The sequence below is a fragment of the Saccostrea echinata genome, unplaced genomic scaffold (genome assembly GCF_033153115.1).
Source record: "Saccostrea echinata isolate AGI-Se365-2 ecotype Australia unplaced genomic scaffold, CSIRO_AGI_Sech_v1 ptg000007l, whole genome shotgun sequence".
Classification (NCBI taxonomy): Eukaryota; Metazoa; Mollusca; class Bivalvia; order Ostreida; family Ostreidae; genus Saccostrea; species Saccostrea echinata.
The window spans coordinates 1,198,206-1,223,588 of record NW_026889756.1 but is presented as its reverse complement, the minus strand read 5'-3'; the positions used below and the strand labels follow the sequence as shown (position 1 = coordinate 1,223,588).

Here is a 25,383-nt window from a genome sequence, read left to right as displayed (position 1 = left end):
AAAAACTAGAAAGAGGTTGGAAATATGCAGCTTACTTCATTTCCATCTGTTACAGTCGAAACATGGAATCCGACGTCTGAGAAAACATCGGATTGAAATTCTAGTTCTAAATTCATTTTCAATCCACCTAAGCTATTTTCATATGCAAAGTGTTAATATATGATATAAGAGACAAATAATTTCAATTCTGAAATACATGTATTGTATTGAAATTTATGCTTATCAATTTTTTTAAGGACTATTTAAAAGTTATAGATATAGAAGATAAGATGTATTCTTTCAGGGACGCCATTTAATTGTAAGTGGGGGGGGGGGGGGCACAGACTTTATTGAGTCAGATTATTTAAGTTCATTTCTTCACATAAAAGAATTTCTATGATGACAAAAGCGGGGAGTTTTAGTGTCTAAAATCAAAATTAAAATCTTTTTGTTTTTGTTTCTTTCCAGACATTTCATAACCCCCCACCCACCCCCACCCCCGGAAAAAAAATCTGATTTAGATAAATTCAAAAAAAATGTTGTATCTTCTGGATTAATCAGTGAATATTTACACTTGCAAATGTTTTCCCCTATAAAACACTATTTGAACAATGCGTTTTTACATCCCTATAAAAACAAGTTTGGGGTCAAGAGGTCACATGCTAATTAGTGCTCATGAATACATTGACCCCCTGAGAACAAGGTCTCTACTTTTACTACAAACCTTAACAAAACCGGCTGAAATCAAATAAAAGGTGTTGAAACACAATGTCGCATGAAAAAAAAATATTTTCGTACACAAAATAAAATCTGTTCAAAACAAACTTTTTTTAATATTACAAAAAAACTCTTTTTTATTCATTTATCATAATATACGTCTGCTTTCAACCCCCTACCAAAACATAACTATCATGGATGAGTTTGAAAATTTTGATCTCTGTGATGACGAACCCTTGCTGTATATCTTCTCTTTGATAATGATATCCTGGCCGCATTGGATCTCCCCTTTATGGCCCCAGCAAGCGTAGAAGAGACTGAAGAGGTCTAAAACGAGCTGAAGATGTCTGATATGGAGGGACTTCCTAGCCCTGGTATGCCTGCTGCCCTCCCCCTCCCCTTCTAAGAGATTTAAGTCAGTGTCTGAGGAAGATTTAAAACAGACTGAGGACTCCAGACAATCCATTTCAACAAAAAGAAATACTCAATAGGGAGTGAATTTCTATGATAACAAAAACGGGGAGTTTTAGTGTCTAAAATCAAAATGTTTTTTGTTTCTTTCCGAGACATTTCATCACCCCCCCCCCCCCCCCAAGAAAAAAAATCTGATTTATGTAAATTCAAAATTTTGTATCTTCTGGATTAATCAGTGACAATGTGTGTTCGAGCGTAGATGAGGTTGATTGTTAATAAATTTCAAACTAGAATTTCAATTCAATGGGTTTTTTTCCCCAGACGCCCTTGCCGAATTGTACATGCTCATTTCATGGTTTAAAGCAATATGAGCTGCATTTTTGAGAATTTTATTTTGTTGTCAAAATGTGTTTTTATGATAAATCTGTATGTAATTTAAACCTTATGATCAATTAAACTGATATAAATTATTCATTTTTTTTCCAGAAAAAAAGATTTCTGTACAATGGAATGTATAGTATTATCAGGGAACTATTTACTAACGGGATAGGCAACTCTCGCAAGTCTCGCTATACCTCGTAAGTCGCGGGATTTCCTAAGTCAATTTTAATTAAGTATATCTCTTTTGCTATCAAATATTTCAGAATAAAATCTTAATTTATCTGTCAAAAAATTATTCAAGATTTGTTATAAGCACCGTTTTTACTCCTTACCTTAGAAGTAATTACGTTTATTTAAAGATCAGTGCATGCCCCCGATCGGCCGTATTTCCGAGAAATCGCCGATTTTGGTGGTTGTTTACTTAATATCTAAATTATTTTATAATATGTGCTTTAAAATTTATTAAATATCCATTCCGATACACAAAAAGAACAGATTACATTAATCAGAAAACAAGCTTTTTACTGGGGGAAAAAGTAGTTTGAAAAACCTGTAGTGTTGTGTGTGCCGTTTTGGGTAAATAAACATGGGGCTGAAGGAGTTGCCTATCCCCTTAGTATATAGGTCCCTGGTATTATATAATAAATCAATATTGTACAGGACGACCATAATGTAATTTTGCTTCAATCAAAGCTTCTAAAAAGTTCTTCCATCGGAAATATAAACAATTAAGTTGATAAACCTTCCTTTTTTTTCCGTCATTGAAATAGTTAATATTACAATATTGCAACAAACATTTCCGACTTCAAAGTTGCAGCTCAATTCTTTCGACTGTCAAAAATCGAAAATTTTTCAATGATGTCAGTTACCGCAGATCTCGCCTGAAAGTATACACGTATAGCGTTGCGTTGAGTGATGGATTTGACAATTAAATCACGAGTTACATTCTATAATACATGCGTTTTAATTGGTTGATTAGGAACCGCCCACTCTCGTGTGGTATCCCTTGCCTATATTTTGTTGGAAAGCGTCCAACGGCCTAGCGAATAGCCATGTTTGATGGTAGAAAAATGATGTTGACTTTTTAAACTTTATAAAAAGAAAAGAAACAAACCATAAAATCATATTTCAGCATGTGATATTCCTTTCACAAACGGTAGATTTATATTGTTCAATGGCACACACCATTTAAATTTAACCTACATGTATTTCTGTCGATTTCCTCTGTGAGGCATTTTCCATTTTTGGTGTTCGTTAAATTGACTAGTCTGTGCGATTATTTGGCGCTCTAAAAATCTTGTTTTTCTCTCTATGTTTTTGCTACAAGTGAGCTATAACATTGAGTAGGCAAACCCAAGCAAATTGAAAACTCAGGTATTATTGTAAAGCATACCAAGCTGATACCGGAGCACTTGTTATTAAAAAAAATCATAGCTGGTAAAACACGTGACATATCGGATTTATTCAAAGTTTACTGTTTTATTGCCACAACTGTCAGAAATATCATGCTTCAATGTGTGTCTCCTTTTTTTTTTTGTTTGTTTATTTCTCTCAGACCATACAATGGTATATGAGGTACATGAACATATTTACATATATACAAAATACAAAGTCAAGTAAGGAAGAGTATTATCAAATGAAATAGTATTACTGAAAACAGGCCAATATCTATTTATCAAACAAAGACAGCTTTATCAGTGAGTCAACATTTGTGGTGGACATAAGATTCTCAAACTTATAAGTATTTACATGAAAACAATAAATGACATATTCTTAAAGATCTGTCAGTATTAGTCCATCTACCAGCTTCCATTAGAAGTTTGTGGTTACGAATTCTAAATTTTGTCAATATAATTCTTAAATCTTTTGGGAGTTTACTTAGGTACATTTCTCGTCCAAAGTTGTTTTTAAAAATCCTGTAATTTAAACATTTAGATGAATTTTCTATGCTCATATGCCAGTCTTATAAAAATTGACTTAACAGTGTCTCTTTCACAATAGATTTTAACCCAGAAATACTAAAAAAAAAATTTGATTCATCCAGACCACATGAATTCAGCCTCTCTCTTATACATTTCAACCATGGATGCATAAATAATCCTTCAGAAAAGCATTTATGGAGAAAGCAATACATTATATATGTAAACTTACTTTCATGTGACATCAAAAGTTTAGCCCAATAAGTAATCATTCGTACTGTCCTCTACAAAAATTTAGAATTTTTCAATTTAAATTTGTACTAGTCATAACACCAAATTTTCTATTTTAATAAAAATTTGTGGGAAGACAGTACCTTTATACCTATTATTAAAGGATATCGCCCAGTTTCCCCATATACCATACAATTTGGAGTGCTGGATTTAACATTTAAAACAAATTTTAGAAATTTTAAGTGTACCTTTTCTAAAATATCTGTATTTTCGTAGCCCATTCTTCACACCCGTACATCAAAGTTGGGCTTATAACTCTGTCAAAGAGATCTATTTGACAATCTACTGGCAAATCAAAATACATTATTTTTCCAAGTACTCCATACATGGCTTTTGATGCTTGTTTAGTTAAATGTGTTTTGGCACTTCTGAAAAAAACACTTCGAGACATGATAGCACCTAAATATTTAAATTCATTCACAATTTCAATCGGTGCACCTCTATACAAAAACATTTTCTTTGGTATCCTTCCTCTAGAAAAAATTACTATTTTATTCTTGTCTGTATTTACTTGAAGCTTCCAATGGTCACAATAATCAGAGAAAATATTCAAAGATCTTTGTTAATCCTCTGGATTATCAGATAATAAAACTGTTGTCATCAGCACAAAAAAGTATAAATAGTTTTAACATAATCTGCATTTCAATTTCTAATTTTTCACTATAGCTCGTAACCCCTTCAATATTATTCTGCAATAAATAGTTTTCTAAATCGTTAATATATGAAGTAAAAAGAAATGGGGATAAATTTTCCCCTTGTCTTGGCCAAGGTTACACATGAAAAATTCCGAGATATTTTGATCAATATATATCTTCGATTTAATACAACTGTACATATTTTTGATAAACCTTAGACATTTACCATTTATACCACTTTTAAACACTTTTTAGGACACTTCCATTCTTTACTGCTAATAGTAATAAATGTAGATTATGTCTAAATATTCTGAGTATTCCACCCGTACACATCTGTTATGTATTCAAATTCATTGAATCTGAGGCTATTAGGGATGGAATACCAGTACCTTAAATGTTCATCAAAGACCAAAAGTCTTACTCAGGCCAATGTAAGAGATTTCCACAAGGAATTAAAAGAGTACAGAAGCACTGATAGTTTCTTAATATACTGTCTGGTGAGAGTGATAAATGGGGAACAGATTAGAACCCAATTTATGAACTTTTAATGAATACTAGACTAATTATTTTGTTAATCCTGATCACCCTATTTTTCTTGCTTTTGGGCAACAAAGCTTCACCTTTCAGTTCATTTTATACTCTATGGATCCTCTAAATTGTTGTATTATACTCAGGTGACCGTTAAGGCCCTTGGGCCTCTTGTTTTATAACACCATCACAATTATGCCAGAACGTATACACAGAGAAGTTTATGATAGCACGGTGTTTGTTCGTCTGTTTGTTTGTCTTAGAAATGATTGCAAACATATATATTTTTTTAATTGCTAATTATCCTTGCTCTATGATATACGTATATCACTTATAGGTGCCAAACGCAGTACACAAGATTGATCATGAAAATCAAAGTACCTTAAGTACTGAAAGGACTTTTTTCCAGTTATTTTTTTCTTTCACAGTAAATATGATATGTATGTTTTTTACACAGAAAAAAAGCAAATTCTTACAGATTTAGAAGAACGGAAGACTTTTTTGTTGCCATGGCAACAAGAGTCTAGTTATTATTATTATTATTATTCCCAAATTTTGTGAGCTCCATTACTCAGAGATGGTTGGATAGATTTTCACAATTTTTCAGATGATAGTAGGCTGATATATGAAGTTTATATAAAATTCCGTTTTTTGAAAAATTCACTTCCGGTTCGAAGTTACGGCCGAATTTCCAATTTTTAAATGGACTTTTGTCCGGAATTTTTCTCGGAAACGGTTTGAGGTAAAGATGTGAAATTTACAGGAGTATTAGATCATGACATTCTCTTTGTTTCGAAGTTGTTTTCGTGTGTTTCCGGTACTTCCTGTCCGAACCGGAAGTGAACTTGTGTTTGGTCAATTTTCAACTTTTTTGTTTTTTAATATCTTTTCAAGATATTATTATGTATAACAGAAGTTATTCTATAAATACTAAATATATAATTTGTTTTGAAATCAGATTCCACATTTTGTAGATTTTCGGTACCGTCATTTTCCCCATTTACCTAGTGTGTATACAATGGGCAAAGAAAGATAACTCTGACTTGTAAGTGAGAATAGAACTTTCGAGATAAAGGCGGAAATACTATCGATGACGTCAGAGACATATACACTCTCAAATACCACAAACCAGATCGCCAAACAGTATCAAAGAGTTGTTTAAAATCAATAAATGCACAATAAAGTTTTTTCTTACTAAAAGAAACAAATTTACACAAAGAACCTAATATCAGTATGTTATCTATTGTACTAAATCCTTTTCTAAAGCCAGCTTGGGCTACAGTAATCAATTCTAACTCATCAGCAAAAATATTCAAACGTTCACATAAAATACTGGTAAATACTTTTCCTAAACAGCTTAATAGTGTTATTGGTCTAGTTTTCAGGAAGAGTTGGGCCTCCCTTGTTTTTATATATTGGCTTAACGATACCAAAAAGCCATTCCTCAGGTACAAAACCAGTATCAAAAATCAAATTGAAAAGGTCAACATATGGTGGCAAAAACATGATATTGTTGTACTTATATATATTCGTTACAGATTTGATCATACCCTGGAGCTTTATTATTTTTCAGTTTGTTAAATGCTTGAAAGATTTCTTCAGCAGAGATTTGACAATTTAAAGGGGAGTTATTATCGAGATTGACATTTTTATCATCTACATCACCTTCATCATCTTTAGATTCATTAATTTTTTTTCAAAAAATCCTATATTGCTTTGATATCAACTTCAGTTTTACATCTAGCCTTCGAACTATTTAAAATTCCCCAATATTCATTATTATCACTTTTCTGTAGATTTTTTAGTTTTGACTTTATAGATAAAGAATGTTCTTTAATACATTTATCCATTGTTTGCTTGTATTTTTTTACTTGTAATCTTAAGATTTTCGGAGTTCTCCGGGGTTTTGTGTTTGTTGTGAAGACTTTTAGCCAAATGAAATTTTCTTGCAGTCCGGCATGTTGTATTGTACCATGGTCTATTAAATTCTTGATTTTTTTTTCAGTTTTGATTTGTTTTTCACATCTAGTGTAATTTCTGCTGTAGATAGAAATAGACTACTCAAGTTGCTAGAAATGTTGTTTATATCGCTATTTTCGAAAGTATCAAGATTTTCTCTAAGTTGTAAAACTTCTGTCTGTAATTCTTTCAATTTATCAACTTCAATGTTTTCTTTGAATTGTTCAGATTTTCCCGGGTTCCACTTATACTGTTTTTATTGTTTTCCTCACACGGTTGATTGGTTGAGCGAGTTTCTACCTTTAGGCTTCCGAGTTCAAATGTTATTGGACAATGAACATCAGAATATAAATTACAAAAATCATGAATGTAAAAGTGCATAGTGCTAGTGCATACCCAGTTTAACGGCCGTCATGACAATAAAAATCGAAATCATTGTTTTTTTCATGCAGTATAATTTTTACTGTAACGGCGAATATTATTTAATATATTCATTATATAAAATAATAACTATCATATATACTTGCATGTTAAAAATCCTAATTAAACAATATTCATCAAATCTAATTACTTTTAATTTAATTGATGTACTGAAGAAGAAAACGGGGGAAAACGGCCTAGTTTTTCAATCGCAAAAATAATCCCCAGGGTAGTCAACTCCTGCCAATCCTGGCAAGATTTTATTTGCAAGACCATTTTACAGATTACCAACACTCACAATCATTTAATAAGGTATTGCATCGTCCCTCTTATTCACCAAAAGTAAATACCAGGCACAGTAAAGACAACTTCTTTGCCCGTTTTCTATCATTCCACATTTGAGAAGTGAGCGGACCTAAAAAAATGTACCAATCAGATTCTTTGTTGGATTTCTCAATTGTACGTCAGTCATATTCAAGATTCATCATTGCATCACTATTTCGGTCGAAGTGTATACTTTCAAGCAAGATTAAAGATTTGGGATAATGTTCCGTGGTCTTAATGTACCTGTCACAGGAACTGTCAATTGCTTTATTCAAACTTAAGAAAAGATTGGGTTGTTAAAAAAAATAAAGGTATGGAACTCTTTTCATAGGGTCCCTCACTTTCAATAAATTATTTTTTAAATCAAATAATATAAAATTTCACTTTCTTTTCACATCTATTCACATATAAACAATCTACATCACTACCAAATTTCATTCCTAAATTCAGTATACTGCCCGAGATATGCTGAAATAAATACCAAAATTGACCCCTTTTACTCAACAGGTATTAAAATGTGAAAGCACTACTTTAGTTATTATCCGGGTTAATGTCACGAAGTCAATAACCATAGCAAATTTGACATGACCATATATGGAAGGTCAGGGAAACCTACGACTGGTAGGCAGTAAATCTAGTATAGTTGGATGCTGAAAGTCCCCTTCTAGTATAGTTGGATGCTGAAAGTCCCGTTCTAATTTATAAAGATTTCTCTCTACATACATGTACTTTCCAAGCACAATTCTTTTGAGTAACGATAAGGAGAAGCTCCCGAGGGAACTCGGACACGAAAACCAGGGGATTGAAATGCTTTTTGAAGTAGAATTTCAATCCAATGTTTTCTCGGACCTCCGCATCGAATCAATCCAGGACCTCAGAGAAAACATTCGTTTCAATTTAATATTTTCTCAGACGTCCGCATCTAATTAATCGCAGACGTCAGGGAAAACATTAAATTGAATCGACTGTTTTCTCAGACGTTCGGATTGAGTTTATTGTGGACGTCGGAGAAAACATTGGATTGAAATTCTTTCTTGCGGTTGAATTTCAATCCACGTTGGCTATTCTCTTAGGCAAACATTTGACATTTAAGGACAAGGGAGATGGCATTTTTGGAAATGAATAACCCGTCCAAGAAAATATGAATACAGTGGCGCCGCGTTTATCCGGACGCCATTTATCCGGACGCTTCACCTTCCGGACGATATTTTTTGGGAACCGATTTTTTCCACGTCATTTTGTCTCATTATTCCGGAAATTCGCGTTCCTCATCCGGACGGTCGATTTCTACTACAAAACGTAATAGTTCATTGAAAAATGACTCTTTTATCCGGACGGTAATTTTTCAAGAGACAACTTTTTCACACTTATTTTGTGTTAATTGTTTTAAAAACAATAGCCATGCAGTCAGTTTGAAGGCGGTTACCTGTGACCTACAAACAATAGCGTCTATTATTAGCGAGTGTTTACCCCAATTAAATCACAGGTCAATTATGAAACTCTAAGAATTTAGCTTACACTGTGCATTAATTAAATAATAATACGTTCAAAATCATATTGCTAACCCTATATACATCTGTAAATTCATGAGAATTTTGGAGAGTTGTAAATAAAATGAACAATAAATTCGAGTGATTTCGTAATGGTCTTAGTCATGTTAATTGCAATAGTATAAAATACGATTTTCTATTTCTAAAAACGTAAATGTCTTTGAAACTCTTTTTTCCCACGAAATAGTTTAAAAAGGTAGTACTACATAATTGAAGAAATATCTTACGTTTCTATTTAATTAAAACTGAAGTTGATTACGTTGTTCAAGGTATTTTTTATGGTCGACATTCAAACTTAAAGAGTCTGTAGAAAAAAATATTGATAATCATGAAGATATCTTGTGTTTACATTGAATTCTTACAATACTTTCACTGATTGCGCGTATTTGAGTTAGCTTGCAGTGTTCAGTTACTATAGTAGTCCTGTGTAATGAATATACGGGGAATATACGGGTTAGTTTATATTTTGAACATTTTCAATGATGATGCTGAGCAGTTCTGTCATATATGAGCTTCAGTAATTATAAAATATGGCGGAATAAAACAACAGTAGACCAAAATTTGCTCAACCCATGAAGTCACATGCCAAAGAGAAGGCGAATAAAATTCCCTGCGTTAAAAAGGAGATCTCAGCATAAAATTGCCTATTAATTTTTTTATTGTGTAAATTACATTTTAATATATTTTTTCTTTAATTAATTACTTCTTTTAAAACTATAAAATAAAATAAAAGAAAAACAAAATATTAAAGATTCATGATTCATTTATCCGGACGATTTGGTTAGGGACAGAGGCGTCCCAATAAACGAGGCGCCACTGTACTCTGTTCTCCAAAGGCAATAAAATAAGTAATCTGACATTGATTTATGGGCCCTCAGTCATCTGATCTGTGAGTTCCTGTAGGAAATTCCAACTCTTTGCTAGCAAAGATGAGAAATCGAGTTCAAGAGTCCTTGTTTTGTTTAAACGATAAAATGTGTTCCTGGACATCTCAAAATAATAATAATAATAACTAGATACTCGTTGCGAGCAACGAGAGGTCTTCCGTCCGAATAACCATCATTAACTGTGATATTCTTTGCATGTAAAATTACATTATATCTGCTCGTTGTAAAGACACCTAAAAATTTAACATACGTCTTTCAAAAAGATTTTTTATTTATAAAAAAAAAAGATAAAAACAGCACAGAATTCACAAAGGGGAAAAAAAGTTCAACATCATTGATAAAGATGAAAACGTAAATTTAAGCAAAAAATTCAGATATAGTCGGGAATAAACCAAGATCGGCTGGCTGAAAAGAGCTAGGTTCACTTTATGCATAAAATGGCCCTGTAGATATACCAATTTATTGACTAACACTTTATGTTCCATTTTAAACATCAAGATAAAGTAGAGACTTAGTGTTTTCATTTCCTATTAAAAATTTTCTCCTTATAGCCAAGGTCTTGGAAAACAGGGCTCATGAAATTGCAATGTTCTTGAATTTTAAGGAAAACAAGAATATTTGAGTACTTTCACAGAAGAGAAATAATATGAGCACACCCTCAGAACTAAAAAATAAAACAGGTTTTGTAATCCTCAGAAATAGTTCTATCATTTTATATGACTTTACATGAACTTTTAGAATTTAAAAATGTCTTCTCTCAGAGCGGAGGATCGTCCACGCCTTGCACCCTTTCATTCTTTTCAGCTGTACTAGATTTACCGCCTACCTATCGTAGGTTTCCGTGACCTTCTATATATGGTCATGTTAAAATTCGACAAACATGTTGACTTGACACTTGAAGATTTGTGTCTTGTTAGATGTCATTTTTATAGTACGAATGTGTAAAATACGAACTCACGAACGGGAACATATCAAATACGAACTGATTGATGTTGACATTTTCAGAATAACTTATTCATAATAAGTTAAATCAAGGTTTTAGATACGAGATCTAAAGAATAAAAAGGAAACGTCAAGAATACTCCATACTGGTTTCGAGACAAAAGTTTCAGATCAACAAATTACATATTTAAAAAAAAAACAACAGATAAACAACTTTCAATGTAGCAAATTGTGAATTTACATGACTGGATTTTTTAAGACCATTACCCTCCATTCAGTTTTTAGTCCCTTTCCGTCACACTAAAAACACTCAAGTGCTTGCAAATTGGTCACATTCAAAAGAAAACAGAATATTTACCTACATTGATTCGTGTTGAAGGTGTAAAACCTTTCCGTTTGAATGAAACCTTTAGAGATATTTTTTTTTTTTATCTAAGGGCTTGTTTCTAGAACAAGAATTCTCGCAATATTCGAAGATACACATGCACACTTATCTTACTAACCAACCCGCGGGTCTTGCCAAGAAAGTGCTTTTATATATTCAAGAGAAAGAGAGAGAGAGAGAGATGTAACCCATCTGTTTCGTAATTTTGAAGGATATATTCAGCGCGGACGTCCGAGAAAACATCAGATTGATAGAAGATGGGCGAACAATGCGAGCGAATTGCCTACTGTGCTACAAATAATTGAAAAATTAAATCTCAATTATACTACACTTTTCTTTGATATTTCACTCAACATAAATGTTATAACTTATATTCTGTGTATAATCTCTACAATTATTTAGTCATTTTGTTTGGAGATATGATGTTATTCGTCTATGAAATACACACACACTTAATAAATTATACATATGTATTACGATGTTTAGTTACATTTTGCCTTATAAGACTTTGCGTTGAAGTTGAGTTGTGGTTGTATTTAATTCAGGTTAGGGTCCCTAGGCTATGGTTATTAGAAGTTCAATAAGAGATATAAAACTGTACCTACAATATACAAAAGCTTGAAATAAATCTAAAATATACATATTTTATAGATAGAAGAGAAAATGGATTTCAGTGATTCAGACAGGGCTTCTGATGAAGGTAATATCAATTAAATCAGAATGTACTTCTGAAGTAATAAATGAATAAGATATGAGTGATTTCAATACAGTAAAATAATACAGTGAAATAATACATTGTATTTTAGATCGAGAAACTGCTTGTATGTTGGATACGGAGAGTGATAGCGAAGACTTTGTGTCGGGTAATTTTTCCTTTAAATTCATTTTCATTAGTCAGCTGCTTTTTACAAGTAAAGTTTGAAATACCAACATTCAATATCATAAACAAAAATATTAATTTATTCCAGATGAGGAAGAATGCCATCAGTCTGTTCCATCAAAACGTAAATGATTAAATTATCATTTTCCTTCAAAGTTAAAAACTCATTTTGTCTCCTGGCAGTTTTTTTTTTTTTTGTCTATTTCTAATGCCGTTTCATTTTACGAAAAAATATTTATTATAACTTAGTATTTGTATTTTAAGGAAAAAGAGGACGACCATTTGGAAGCTATCAACGTGGAGAAACTGAAGATGAGGACAGTGGGGATGACCTCAGCCCAGTGCAGGCAAATGGTAATGTAACAAATAAGTAAGCTTTCCTACACAGAGAAATTTGAAACAAGAAGGAAATGGAGTGACCTTATTGACTTTTTTTAACAATTACATTTTGCAACGTTATCACATTTTTTGATTTAACAATGCAATACAATATTCCTTGATTATAGCAAAATGGATTAAGATTTACCACAATAATGACTTCAAGCTGTTTTCAGGGAGGTCCGCACTGAGCCAAATCAACCATTTTTTTAAAATAATATTTAGTGATTGCTTCAATAGTGTCGTCAGGCAGTGATTGCTTCCAAATTTTGTATTTCCAATGTTTCCATGATATATAAAAAAAATGTTATATTCGCGTTTCCATTTTAGGTAAAAGAAAATCCAAAATTTTGCCGATATGCTTAGTTTTGGGAGTAATGTGCTGCTCCGTACTCTGCCTGACCGGTTTTATAGAGGAGGACTTAATCTCATTCAGGGAGAATTTCCAGGCAATGAGCAGCCTGGAAAGACGCCAGTGGCTTCTGGACTATCTATGGAGCCATTCTCAGTAAGAGTGAAATGTTTATTTAAATACAAATTTTAATACATCTATTGTTAATCTCTTTTTTAATAATAAATGTAATATTTAATCATTTTCCTCCTGTTCCTTTCATAGATTTGATGAGCAATCTCAGTCCTGGGGTTTTATTTTCATCCTTGGGACAACCAGTGTGTGCTGTGCAGCATTTAGAGCTGTGCTGGGGATACCCCAATCAACTTTTTATGAAGTGCGGAGTTTGTTCTTAAGTGAGTATTATTCGTATTCTTATTATGTTCCCCAAACGAAGTTTGGGAACATATTGTTTTTACTCTGTTTCTTCTTATTAATCTCCTTATTATGTTCCCCAAACGAAGTTTGGGAACATATTGTTTTTACTCTGTTTCTTATTATTATGTTCCCCAAACGAAGTTGGGGAACATATTGTTTTTACTCTGTTTTTTATTATTAAGGTCTTCCGTCTCCAACGGAAGACCTTATTGTTTTCGTTCAGTTTCTTTTTCCCTATTATTATTTTTTTTTCTTCCAACCGATTTTGTGCACGCGATTTCTCAGAAATGGCTGGGCCGATTTACATCAAACTTTCAGTTTGCAACTATATATCTTAAAATATTCTTCAAATATTACGTAGTTAGGGGCCATAAGGGGCCAGAATGCTTAATCTTTGACGCTTTATATCTCGAAAAGGGGAAACATTTTGAAAAGCAATATTGAACAAAAGTTGTTTAGAATGATGATCTGAACAATGTGCATCCTTTGAATTTTTCCTAAACAGACCCTATAAGGACTTAAAGTGACGGCCCCTAAATATTTTAAGTCTGCATATCTCGAAAACTGAATAGTTGTAGAACGAAAAGTCTTCAGAATTACAAGACCTTTCATGTCATATCAAGACCCCTCGAATTAGGGGCTCAAAGGGGCTAAATGTCTTTCATCTATAACCCTTTTACAGTAATGTTCATCTTCACGATCTGCTACTATAAATATTTTGAAATCTTCATCAAATATTGCGTTTTTTTTTTTGGTGCCATAATGATCAAAATTTTGTTAAAAATAACTGAAGCAAATTGTACGTTTTCACTATCTATATATTTATGAACGAAAATCTCAGTCAAATTCGTATCTCATCTTATCAAAAATCGGACTGAAGACCCACTCGTTGCTCGCAACGAGATCGCATCTAGTTATTATTCTTTTTAGCTCACCTCCGTTTTTTGGTAAATTCGGTTCCAGTGCCAAGTTATGGACAATTTCCTGATTTTAAAATGAAATTTTGTCCTCGAATGATCTAAGAAACGGCTAAAGATATGAACTGGAGACTTATTAGAGATGATAGACCATGACTTCTAGATATTCGAAATTACCTTGGTTTTCATCGTCAGTACTTCCGGTCGTCACCGGAAGTGTTCAAAGAAATCGAAAATTTCAACTTTTCTTCTTTTAATCAAATCTTGCATCACATTATTGCATCTCTTTCACAGATTCGAAATATGTTTTTCCCACCGGAAACAAAAACGACAACTTCCGGTTATAAGAGAAAAACTGCATAATTTGAGTATTTTTCTTTCCCATAAATATCTTTTATACGTAAAGTATTTGAAATGATTTTTAGATATGTTATTCAGATTGCAAATGTCTAGAGTAACGTCAAATATCTTTGCAAAATTCATTTCCGGTCGCGTGTTTTTCTGTCCTCAAAGTGAGAAAATATCTGAGCGAGATCTCGGAAACGGTATGAGATTAAGACAACAAACTTATATGAGTAATAGACCTTGAAGAGTAGGCAAAATTATTTGGGTTAAACTGTCAGCCGTCACTTCCGGTCGTCACAGGAAGTGATCAAAGAAATAAAAAAATTCAACTTTTCTTCTTTAAATTAAAACTTGCATCACCTTACTGCATCTCTTTTGCTTTTATGAAATATGTTAGACTCTTCCGGAAACAAAAACGTCAACTTCCGGTTTTAGGAGATAAAATACATAATTTCCATATTTAACTTTCTCATAAATATTGTTTAAAGAAAAAGAATTGAAATGTTTTAATACATGTTGCAGATACTGCAAATGTCCTCAAAATTAGAATTTGTTCTCACAATTGCTCGGCAACAATGAACGACTGAAGTCTGAAACTTTCAGGATTCACGGAAGACCTTATAGTGATTCTACTGTTTCTTCTTCTTCTTCTTCTTCTTCTTCTTCTTCTTATTATTATTCTTATTTTTTAGAACAGAGCACTTGCACAAAATTTAGCTGGCTAGTTTTCATCCTATAATTCCAGTTTCAGGTAAAAACATAGAAAGTAAAGATTTCCTTTTATTTAATGACCCTGACCTTTGACCTTGACCCAAAGGTCACAATCAGGCTTAAAGATGTGAAAGTAGTTATAATTCTTAGTTTAAAAGCATGCCCCTGCGCGCGCGAGTAATGCGTAAAAAAACCCCAAAATACTTGATTGCCTTACTTAATGAAGTTTACAGGGAATGAGACACCAAAAGGAAGTTGGGGAGCGTTTGGGGAACATCTGTAACGGTCCCCGTTACAATTAATACTAGTTATTATTATGTTCCCCAAACGAATTTTGGGAACATATTGTTTTTACTCTGTTTCTTATTATTATTATAATAATAAACATTAAATAATAATAATAATAATAATAATAATAATAATAATAATACTTTATTTAAAGAAGATAACCTTATTAGTGCAAGCACTTTTCTTCCCCAGGGCCTTCTGTCAATAAACATTACAAAGTTAACATAGTTATACAAATACAAACATATAATAAATATATACATAAATATAAATACAAATGCAAATAAAATGAATCACAAATTACTCTGACACTGTTTTACATAATGCTTTACTTGTTTCTTGAAAGCATTAAGAGTTGGTGACATTTTTATATGTACAGGTAAATCATTCCATATTACGGCACCAGAGTACTGGAAGGAATTTTCAAAAAAGTTTACATTTATGAATTGGCACACACAAGTCAACATTGGATTCAGATCGAAGATTGTATTGATTATTACTTTGAAATTGAAACATGCCGTTTAAATAAGTTGGGCAAGAATTAAAGAGGGTTTTATATAACAATACATATTTATTTACAGTAAGTTGTTCATAGACAGTAAGCCAATTAAGTTCATCAAAAAGAGGTCTTGAGGATGCATCAGGGGGAGCAACTAAAATATACCTTGCAGCACGTTTTTGAAGCTTATGAACTCTGTCTAGATTTGATCGGGATGTATTCCCCAAATTGTAAGGCAGTAATCAATAGTAGGCATGATATATGCATTATAAAACAGCTTGCGTGTTTGAATGGGAAGATACTTTTTAATTCTACGGAGTGTAGAAATTTTACGTGACAGAGATTTACACACATGGTCGATATGTATATTGTACTGTAAAGAATTATCTAAATATACTCCAAGAATTTTTTCAAGAATATGATCATGTGTTACGTAGATTGGGAACCTTTGCCAGGGACATATATAGTGGCATTATCTGCAAACAAATCTATGTTTGAATTTTTAATATAAAGTGGAAGATCATTAATGTAAAGTAAAAACAGAAGAGGTCCTAGTATAGATCCCTGTGGAACTCCCGCTGTGACTTGCTGATAAGCTGATTGTTTGTTAGACAGATGGACACTTTGAAGTCTGTCCTTCGGAAGACATTATTGTTTTCCGTCTGTTTTCTATAATTATTAAGTTCTTCCGACGTCCTACACGTCCAATTTAGGTGAAACCTTTTTTGGGTCAATAGACATGTTATGTAGATTTGCGGAACGAAGTTCATTTTGCGCTCAAGTTCATGCAAGTACGCGCACGTGCAATGCATAAAATGACCTATATATTCACTATAGCCGTATCTTTTGTATTTTTTATATAAAATGCTTTGATATTCAGAATATATAGACATATTTCAAATGTAGACAAAACGACATTGTAAATATGCACATGTATGCATGTGCGCGCATATGCATGCAGGTGCGCGCACGTGCAATGCATAAAATAACCTATGTATTTAATATAGCCGTATCTTTTGCATTTTTTTGATGAAATGCTTTGATATTGAGTATATGAAGAGATATCATAAATGCAGACAAGATGACGTAGTCTTCTTGCACATGCATACACGTACGCGCACGTGCATTGCATAAATTGACCTATATATTCACTATAGCCGTATCTTTTGTTTTTTTTTATATAAAATGCTTTGATATTCAGAATATATAGACATATTTTAAATGTAGACAAGACGACATTTTCAACATGCACATACATGCATGTGCGCGCATATGCATGCACGAGCGCGCACGTGCAATGCATAAAATGACCTATGTATTTAATATAGCCGTATCTTTTGCATTTTTTTGATGAAATGCTTTGATATTGAGTATATGAAGAGATATTATAAATGCAGACAAGATGACGTAGTCTTCTTGCACATGCATACACGTGCGCGCACGTGCATTGCATAAAATGACCCATATATTCAATATAGACATATATTTTGAATTTTTTGATGTATTGCTTTGGTAATTAGAATATATAGACATATCATAAATGTAGACAAGATGACATTGTTAATATGCACACGAATGCACGTGCACGCACGTACAATGCATAAAATGACCTAAGTGTTATATATAGCTGTATCTTTTGCAATATTTTGATGAAATGCTTTGTTACTGAATATATGAAGAGATATTGTAAGTGCAGACAACATTGTCTTCTTGCAGATGCTTGCACGTGCGCGTGCGTACAGTGTTTAAAATAACCAATATACTTGATATACCCATAACTTTAATTTCTTTTGATGAAATGCTTTGATACTCAGAATATATAGACATATAATAAATGTAGACAAGATGACATTGTGAACATGCACATGCATGCACGTGCGCGCATAAAATGACCTATATATTGAATATAGCCCTATCTTTTGTATTTTTAATGAAATGTTTTGATATTGAGAATATGTAGAGATCTTATAAGTTAGAGAAGAAGACATAGTCTTCTTGCACGTGCACGCGCGTGCAATGCGTAAAATAACCAATATACTTGATATAGCCATAACTTTCATATTTTTTATGAAAAGCTTGATACTAAGAATATCAAGAAATATCAAAAGTGTGGAAGAGACGACATGGTCACCATGCACATGCACGCACGTGCGCGCGCGTGCAATGCTGAAATGACCAATATACTAGATATAGCTGTACCTTTTATACTTTTTGATGAAATGCTTTGATACTCAAAATATTTAGATACATTAATAGTGTAGAAAAGATGACATGGTCATCATGGACATGCATGCAAGTGCGCGCGCGTGCAATGCATAAAATGACAAATATACTTAATAATGCCAATTTTTTAAATCTTTTGATGCAATCTGAATATAAAGATGTATTAAAAGTGTATACAAGTTGACATGGTCATTATGTACATGCATGCCCGTGCGCGCACGTGTAATGCGTAGAAGGACCAACATACTTGATTGCCATAGTTAATAAAGCTTACTGGGAATAGGACACCAAAAGAGAGTTGGGGAGCGTTTGGGGAACATCTGTAACGGTCCCCGTTACAATTAATACTAGTTGGCTTTGTAGTTGTATGCATTTGTGGAAATTCGACAAGAGAAATTTATTTATTGCAGAGAATCAGAAAAGCGTTACAAGTTACAAACGGAAGGGGCGCCAGACAAAATCTATGAAGGCCATTGCTTGGTTGAAACTTTACGCTCAAAACTATGGAGAAAAGCTCCCAAACAGCCACCACATTCATTTACCTCCTTGCTCCACAAAACTCCATGTATATGAGCTAATGGTAGAGGAATCGCAGGGAGATTTTATGTCACCAGTTTCACTGAGCCACTTCCTTAGTTTGTGGAGAAGTGAAGCTTCATATATAGCCATACCAAAGGTTTGATATTTTTTCAGGACTATGAATTCTGTGATAAAAAATGTAAAATGTAGTTTTTGATTCTTGAAATAATATAAACTCCTGATTTTTTGCTTTGTTTTAGAACAACCGATTTTCAAAATGTAATGTATGCACAGAGATTAAAATTAAACTTGGGGAAACCAGAGATGCACAAGAAAGAATGATGCTCCAGAAGAAAAGAGACAATCATCTTAAAAAGCAGAAGTAAGTTAAAAGATTTGATCAAGCTTTCACAAAATTTCATTTGAAAAAATCTTCTTTCCGTTGTTAATATTTTTATATATTTATAGCATAGAGAGACAGAAATATTATAAGCACCAACAGAAGGCCAAAATGTTTCCTAACAAATATTTGTCGCTTATTATCGACGGGATGGATCAAAGCAAGACTTCCCTACCCCATTTCGTCCATGCCAGCAAGTTTACGTCTACGATGTGGAAGTTACGGGTACATTTAATTGGTGTCATCGTTCATGGGATAGGGATATATGGTTTCTTCGACCTATTCCAGTACAGGTAAGTTACATCATATCTCCAAACAAAATGATTAAAAATGAATAATCATCTATACAAAACACAGAAGATATCGCGTTACGATTTCTCAGAAAAGTCCTCTACAAAATTATTTTTCTATTCTTACATTCATTTGCAGTCATTCTACAAATCTTACAATTTCCATCCTTCTGAGTGTGCTCTACTCCATGAAAGATTCTCTTCCTGACACCCTTTACATACAAATGGACAATTGTGCCAGGGAAAATAAGAACAGGTAAATTATCCAGATCAGAAGTGGATAAAAATATATGCATGTATATTATAAATTATAAAGAAACATTGAGGTACATCACGTATTAACCTTCCATCAAAATAACAATTTTTATTATATTTGCAGATATCTATTGGGATTTATGTGTTATCTTGTGGAGATTGGCTTGTTTCGAAAAATCAAAATTTCTTTCTTGATGGTGGGTCATACTCACGAAGATATTGATCAGGTTTTTTCCAAGTAAGATTTTTATCTAATTAGTGTGATTAATCACTTAATGTATTAACAACACTGAATTTCAAAAATTAAATTATACAGTTGAGCCACGTTAATCCGAACAAATTAATGAAGGTTCGGATATAAACCATTTAATTAAAATTAATACATACAGTGTATACATTTATGTACAAAATATCAGTACTGATATTTTTAAAATTCTTTTTCAGATTTAGTCATTGGCTAGGTCGCCATGCGGCTATGACATTAATGAAACTGATGAATGGTTTTGAGGCCTGCTACACTCCAGGACCACACAGTATTAAAACAAACAGGTCAGGAATGTTATATAAAATCAGTATGATTAGACTTGTTACGGTTTTACCTCTCATTTATATAATTTAAAACATGATGGTCATACATAAAAACAGCAGTTCATAAAAAAATAAAACTTTTCCAACCCAGGTTATACCGCTAAAACTTTGATAGCTATTTTATTTGTTCCTAATGATGTAATTTTTCGTCATTAAATACATGTTTAAATGTTTTATTTATTTGACTGCATTTTAATTTGAAATTTATTTTATTATCTCATGAGCAGAGTGTACAACATAACGGAATGGATAACGCCATTCCTAAACACCATAAAAAACCATTCAAAACCACACGTTTTCAAAATACTACAAGACGAAACTGGAAAAGCAAAACTTTACTGGAAGAAGTGGTCGACTGATAAGGTACGTGGAATAGCTATATATTTTTCACATAATCTACAAGTTAATCACTTTCTGAAGTCTTTCTGAATAGTATTCATTATTATAATAACATGTATATGTATATGTCATTCCACAGGAGTGGACAGACAGCAGTAATTATTTACTGAAAGAAAACGTTGTTGGGTCTCCCCTTGTAATTGAACCAGATTATTCCGAAATAGAAGAAAATCGGGAACGTTTGGAATCAGACGTTCGAGGGAGCTATAGATTTTTCGGAAAAGAGGATGACAAGAGGTGGTGGGAGAATTTTTTCAGCTCACAATTTGATGACACAGAAGGTATTGTTTAGCATATATAATTAAATTGATCATATAAACTCTAAAAAACAATGAACACACAATAATTAAGGGTAACTTTTTTTTTCTTTTCAGAGGATTCAACATGGCTAGTAGATGAGCTGTTGGAATCAAAAAATAGAAGTATGATATTTTATTATTTCTACTTTTAATGTAGATGCATTACAGATGTCACAGGGTAATCGTTTTTAACAGATTTTATTGAATGAATAAAAAAGGATAGGAAACTTACTGATTTCTTCATGTATACTTCATGTAAAATCTCCATTATTTGCCAAAAATCTCACAAAAATTGAAATTATTTTTTCTATGAAATAGCATACACACACTAAAGAGGAAATGTCTTTTTAAAATGTATATATGTAAAATAGTACTGAATATTGCTTTTCTCAAACCAAAGTGCTTAGGTGAGCAATATGGCCCTTGGGCCTCTTGGTTTCAATATTATACAGAAATGTATATATTATACATGTTTCCTTCATTTTATCAGGAACAGAACCACTTGAACCAACTGATGTATATAACTTCGATCTAGAAGAAGACTCAGAAATTCCACCAGTGAGTTATTTTAACATTTTTTTTTTCTTTTTTAAATGGTATCATATGTCAAACTTCTTAATAAATATTTTGCAATTTACCCAACATAGGTCATCATAGGAAAATGTGCACCTTCAGCGAAAGCTACGGATATTGCACCAGGAGATTTTGTTTGTGCTGATGTACCAAAATATGCTGGGGAATGGCCACAGTTGGGGAGAATTGTATCCGTTGAATGTGATTCTGTTCAGTTGCAGTGGTACAAGGGATCCAGAACCACAGCATGGACCCCCTGTACTAGGCGAGTGAAGGGCGTAAGGGGGAAAACAGAGCCCTGGATGGAGAAGGTAAACATTTCTAACATCTGGAGTGAGGGTTTTAAGCTAACTTCGACTGGACACATTCCAAAGAAGATCCGTGATGTCATTGAAAATTATTCTCACTGAATTAATGAGTATTTGTTATTGTTTTCAGAGGTAGCACTGTATTTTTCCTTTTTTATTTAGTTTAATAGTCGTCTATTTTCATGTTTAATGTGCTGTGCGAGTTTCATTCGGAGGCGGTAATTGGCCGCTCCACATGTACACAATTTATTTTCTGTCAATGTTCAATAATTATTGATATGTACTGTGTGAGTTTCATTCGGAGGCGGCAATTGGCCGCTCCACATGTACACAATTTATTTTTTGTCAATGTTCAATTTATATGTGCTGTGTGAGTTTCATTCGGAGGCGGTAATTGGCCGCTCCACATGTACACAATTTATTTTCTGTCAATGTTTAATAATTATTGATATGTGCTGTGTGAGGTTCATTCGGAGGCGGTAATTGGCCGCTCCACATGTACACAATTTATTTTTTGTCAATGTTCAATTTATATGCGCTGTGTGAGTTTCATTCGGAGGCGGTAATTGGCCGCTCCACATGTACACAATTTATTTTTTGTCAATGTTCAATAATTATTTATATGTACTGTGTGAGTTTCATTCGGAGGCGGCAATTGGCCGCTCCACATGTACACAATTTATTTTTTGTCAATGTTCAAATTATATGTGCTGTGTGAGTTTCATTCGGAGGCGGCAATTGGCCGCTCCACATGTACACAATTTTTTTTTCTGTCGATGTTCAATAATTATTGATATGTACTGTGCGAGTTTCATTCGGAGGCGGCAATTGGCCGCTCCACATGTACACAATTTATTTTTTGTCAATGTTCAATTTATATGTGCTGTGTGAGTTTCATTCGGAGGCGGTAATTGGCCGCTCCACATGTACACAATTTATTTTCTGTCAATGTTTAATAATTATTGATATGTGCTGTGTGAGGTTCATTCGGAGGCGGTAATTGGCCGCTCCACATGTACACAATTTATTTTTTGTCAATGTTCAATTTATATGCGCTGTGTGAGTTTCATTCGGAGGCGGTAATTGGCCGCTCCACATGTACACAATTTATTTTTTGTCAATGTTCAATAATTATTTATATGTACTGTGTGAGTTTCATTCGGAGGCGGCAATTGGCCGCTCCACATGTACACAATTTATTTTTTGTCAATGTTCAAATTATATGTGCTGTGTGAGTTTCATTCGGAGGCGGCAATTGGCCGCTCCACATGTACACAATTTTTTTTTCTGTCGATGTTCAATAATTATTGATATGTACTGTGCGAGTTTCATTCGGAGGCGGCAATTGGCCGCTCCACATGTACACAATTTATTTTTTGTCAGTGTTCAAATTATATGCGCTGTGTGAGTTTCATTCGGAGGCGGTAATTGGCCGCTCCACATGTACACAATTTATGTTTTGTCAATGTTTAATAATTATTGATATGTGCTGTGTGAGTTTCATTCGGAGGCGGTAATTGGCCGCTCCACATGTACACAATTTATTTTTTGTCAATGTTCAATTTATATGTGCTGTGTGAGTTTCATTCGGAGGCGGTAATTGGCCGCTCCACATGTACACAATTTATTTTCTGTCAATGTTCAATAATTATTGGTATGTACTGTGTGAGTTTCATTCGGAAGCGGCAATTGGCCGCTCCACATGTACACAATTTTTTTTCTGTCGATGTTCAATTTATTTTTGCTGTGTGAGTTTCATTCGGAAGCGGTAATTGGCCGCTCCACATGTACACAATTTTTTTTCTGTCGATGTTCAATAATTATTGATATGTACTGTGTGAGTTTCATTCGGAGGCGGCAATTGGTCGCTCCACATGTACACAATTTATTTTTTGTCAATGTTCAATTTATTTGTGCTGTGTGAGTTTCATTCGGAGGCGGCAATTGGCCGCTCCACATGTACACAATTTATTTTTTGTCAATGTTCAAATTATATGCGCTGTGTGAGTTTCATTCGGAAGCGGTAATTGGCCGCTCCACATGTACACAATTTTTTTTCTGTCGATGTTCAATAATTATTGATATGTACTGTGTGAGTTTCATTCGGAGGCGGCAATTGGCCGCTCCACATGTACACAATTTATGTTTTGTCAATGTTTAATAATTATTGATATGTACTGTGTGAGTTTCATTCGGAGGCGGTAATTGGCCGCTCCACATGTACACAATTTATTTTTTTGTCAGTGTTCAAATTATATGCGCTGTGTGAGTTTCATTCGGAGGCGGCAATTGGCCGCTCCACATGTACACAATTTATTTTTTGTCAGTGTTCAAATTATATGCGCTGTGTGAGTTTCATTCGGAGGCGGTAATTGGCCGCTCCACATGTACACAATTTATTTTTTTGTCAGTGTTCAAATTATATGCGCTGTGTGAGTTTCATTCGGAGGCGGCAATTGGCCGCTCCACATGTACACAATTTATTTTTTGTCAATGTTCAATTTATTTGTGCTGTGTGAGTTTCATTCGGAGACGGCAATTGGCCGCTCCACATGTACACAATTTATTTTTTGTCAATGTTCAAATTATATGCGCTGTGTGAGTTTCATTCGGAAGCGGTAATTGGCCGCTCCACATGTACACAATTTTTTTTTCTGTCGATGTTCAATAATTATTGATATGTACTGTGTGAGTTTCATTCGGAGGCGGCAATTGGCCGCTCCACATGTACACAATTTATGTTTTGTCAATGTTTAATAATTATTGATATGTACTGTGTGAGTTTCATTCGGAGGCGGTAATTGGCCGCTCCACATGTACACAATTTATGTTTTGTCAATGTTTAATAATTATTGATATGTGCTGTGTGAGTTTCATTCGGAGGTGGCAATTGGCCGCTCCACATGTACACTATTTATTTTTTGTCAATGTTTAATAATTATTGATATGTGCTGTGTGAGTTTCATTCGGAGGCGGTAATTGGCCGCTCCACATGTACACAATTTATGTTTTGTCAATGTTTAATAATTATTGATATGTGCTGTGTGAGTTTCATTCGGAGGCGGTAATTGGCCGCTCCACATGTACACAATTTATTTTTTGTCAATGTTCAAATTATATGCGCTGTGTGAGTTTCATTCGGAAGCGGTAATTGGCCGCTCCACATGTACACAATTTATTTTCTGTCGATGTTCAATAATTATTGATATGTACTGTGTGAGTTTCATTCGGAGGCGGCAATTGGCCGCTCCACATGTACACAATTTATTATTTGTCAATGTTCAAATTATATGCGCTGTGTGAGTTTCATTCGGAAGCGGTAATTGGCCGCTCCACATGTACACAATTTATGTTTTGTCAATGTTTAATTGATATGTGCTGTGTAATTTTTTTTTATTCGGATGTGTTAAT

The 25,383-nt window shown here is 33.5% G+C and overlaps 1 protein-coding gene across 1 annotated transcript; it reads left to right on the top strand.

The window, feature by feature from the left end:
* Positions 1-11,994: 11,994 nt before the first annotated feature.
* On the top strand, positions 11,995-22,108 carry LOC133180592 (uncharacterized). Its single transcript, XM_061315068.1, has 18 exons — positions 11,995-12,031; positions 12,138-12,194; positions 12,300-12,335; positions 12,476-12,565; positions 13,004-13,097; positions 13,206-13,336; positions 18,752-19,017; positions 19,121-19,242; positions 19,329-19,553; positions 19,690-19,806; positions 19,930-20,043; positions 20,250-20,354; positions 20,621-20,756; positions 20,872-21,073; positions 21,249-21,269; positions 21,582-21,649; positions 21,739-21,975; positions 22,103-22,108. Exons 1-18 carry the CDS (start codon positions 11,995-11,997, stop codon positions 22,106-22,108), a joined length of 2,064 nt encoding a protein of 687 aa, XP_061171052.1.
* The last annotated feature ends 3,275 nt before the right edge of the window (positions 22,109-25,383 follow it).

Coding starts and splice junctions, on each gene's coding strand:
- LOC133180592 (XM_061315068.1), top strand. CDS start 11,995: ATGGATTTCAGTGATTCAGACAGGGCTTCTGATGAAG. Junction 19,018..19,120: donor CATATATAGCCATACCAAAG/GTTTGATATTTT, acceptor GCTTTGTTTTAG/AACAACCGATTTTCAAAATG. Junction 20,757..20,871: donor AGAAGTGGTCGACTGATAAG/GTACGTGGAATA, acceptor GTCATTCCACAG/GAGTGGACAGACAGCAGTAA.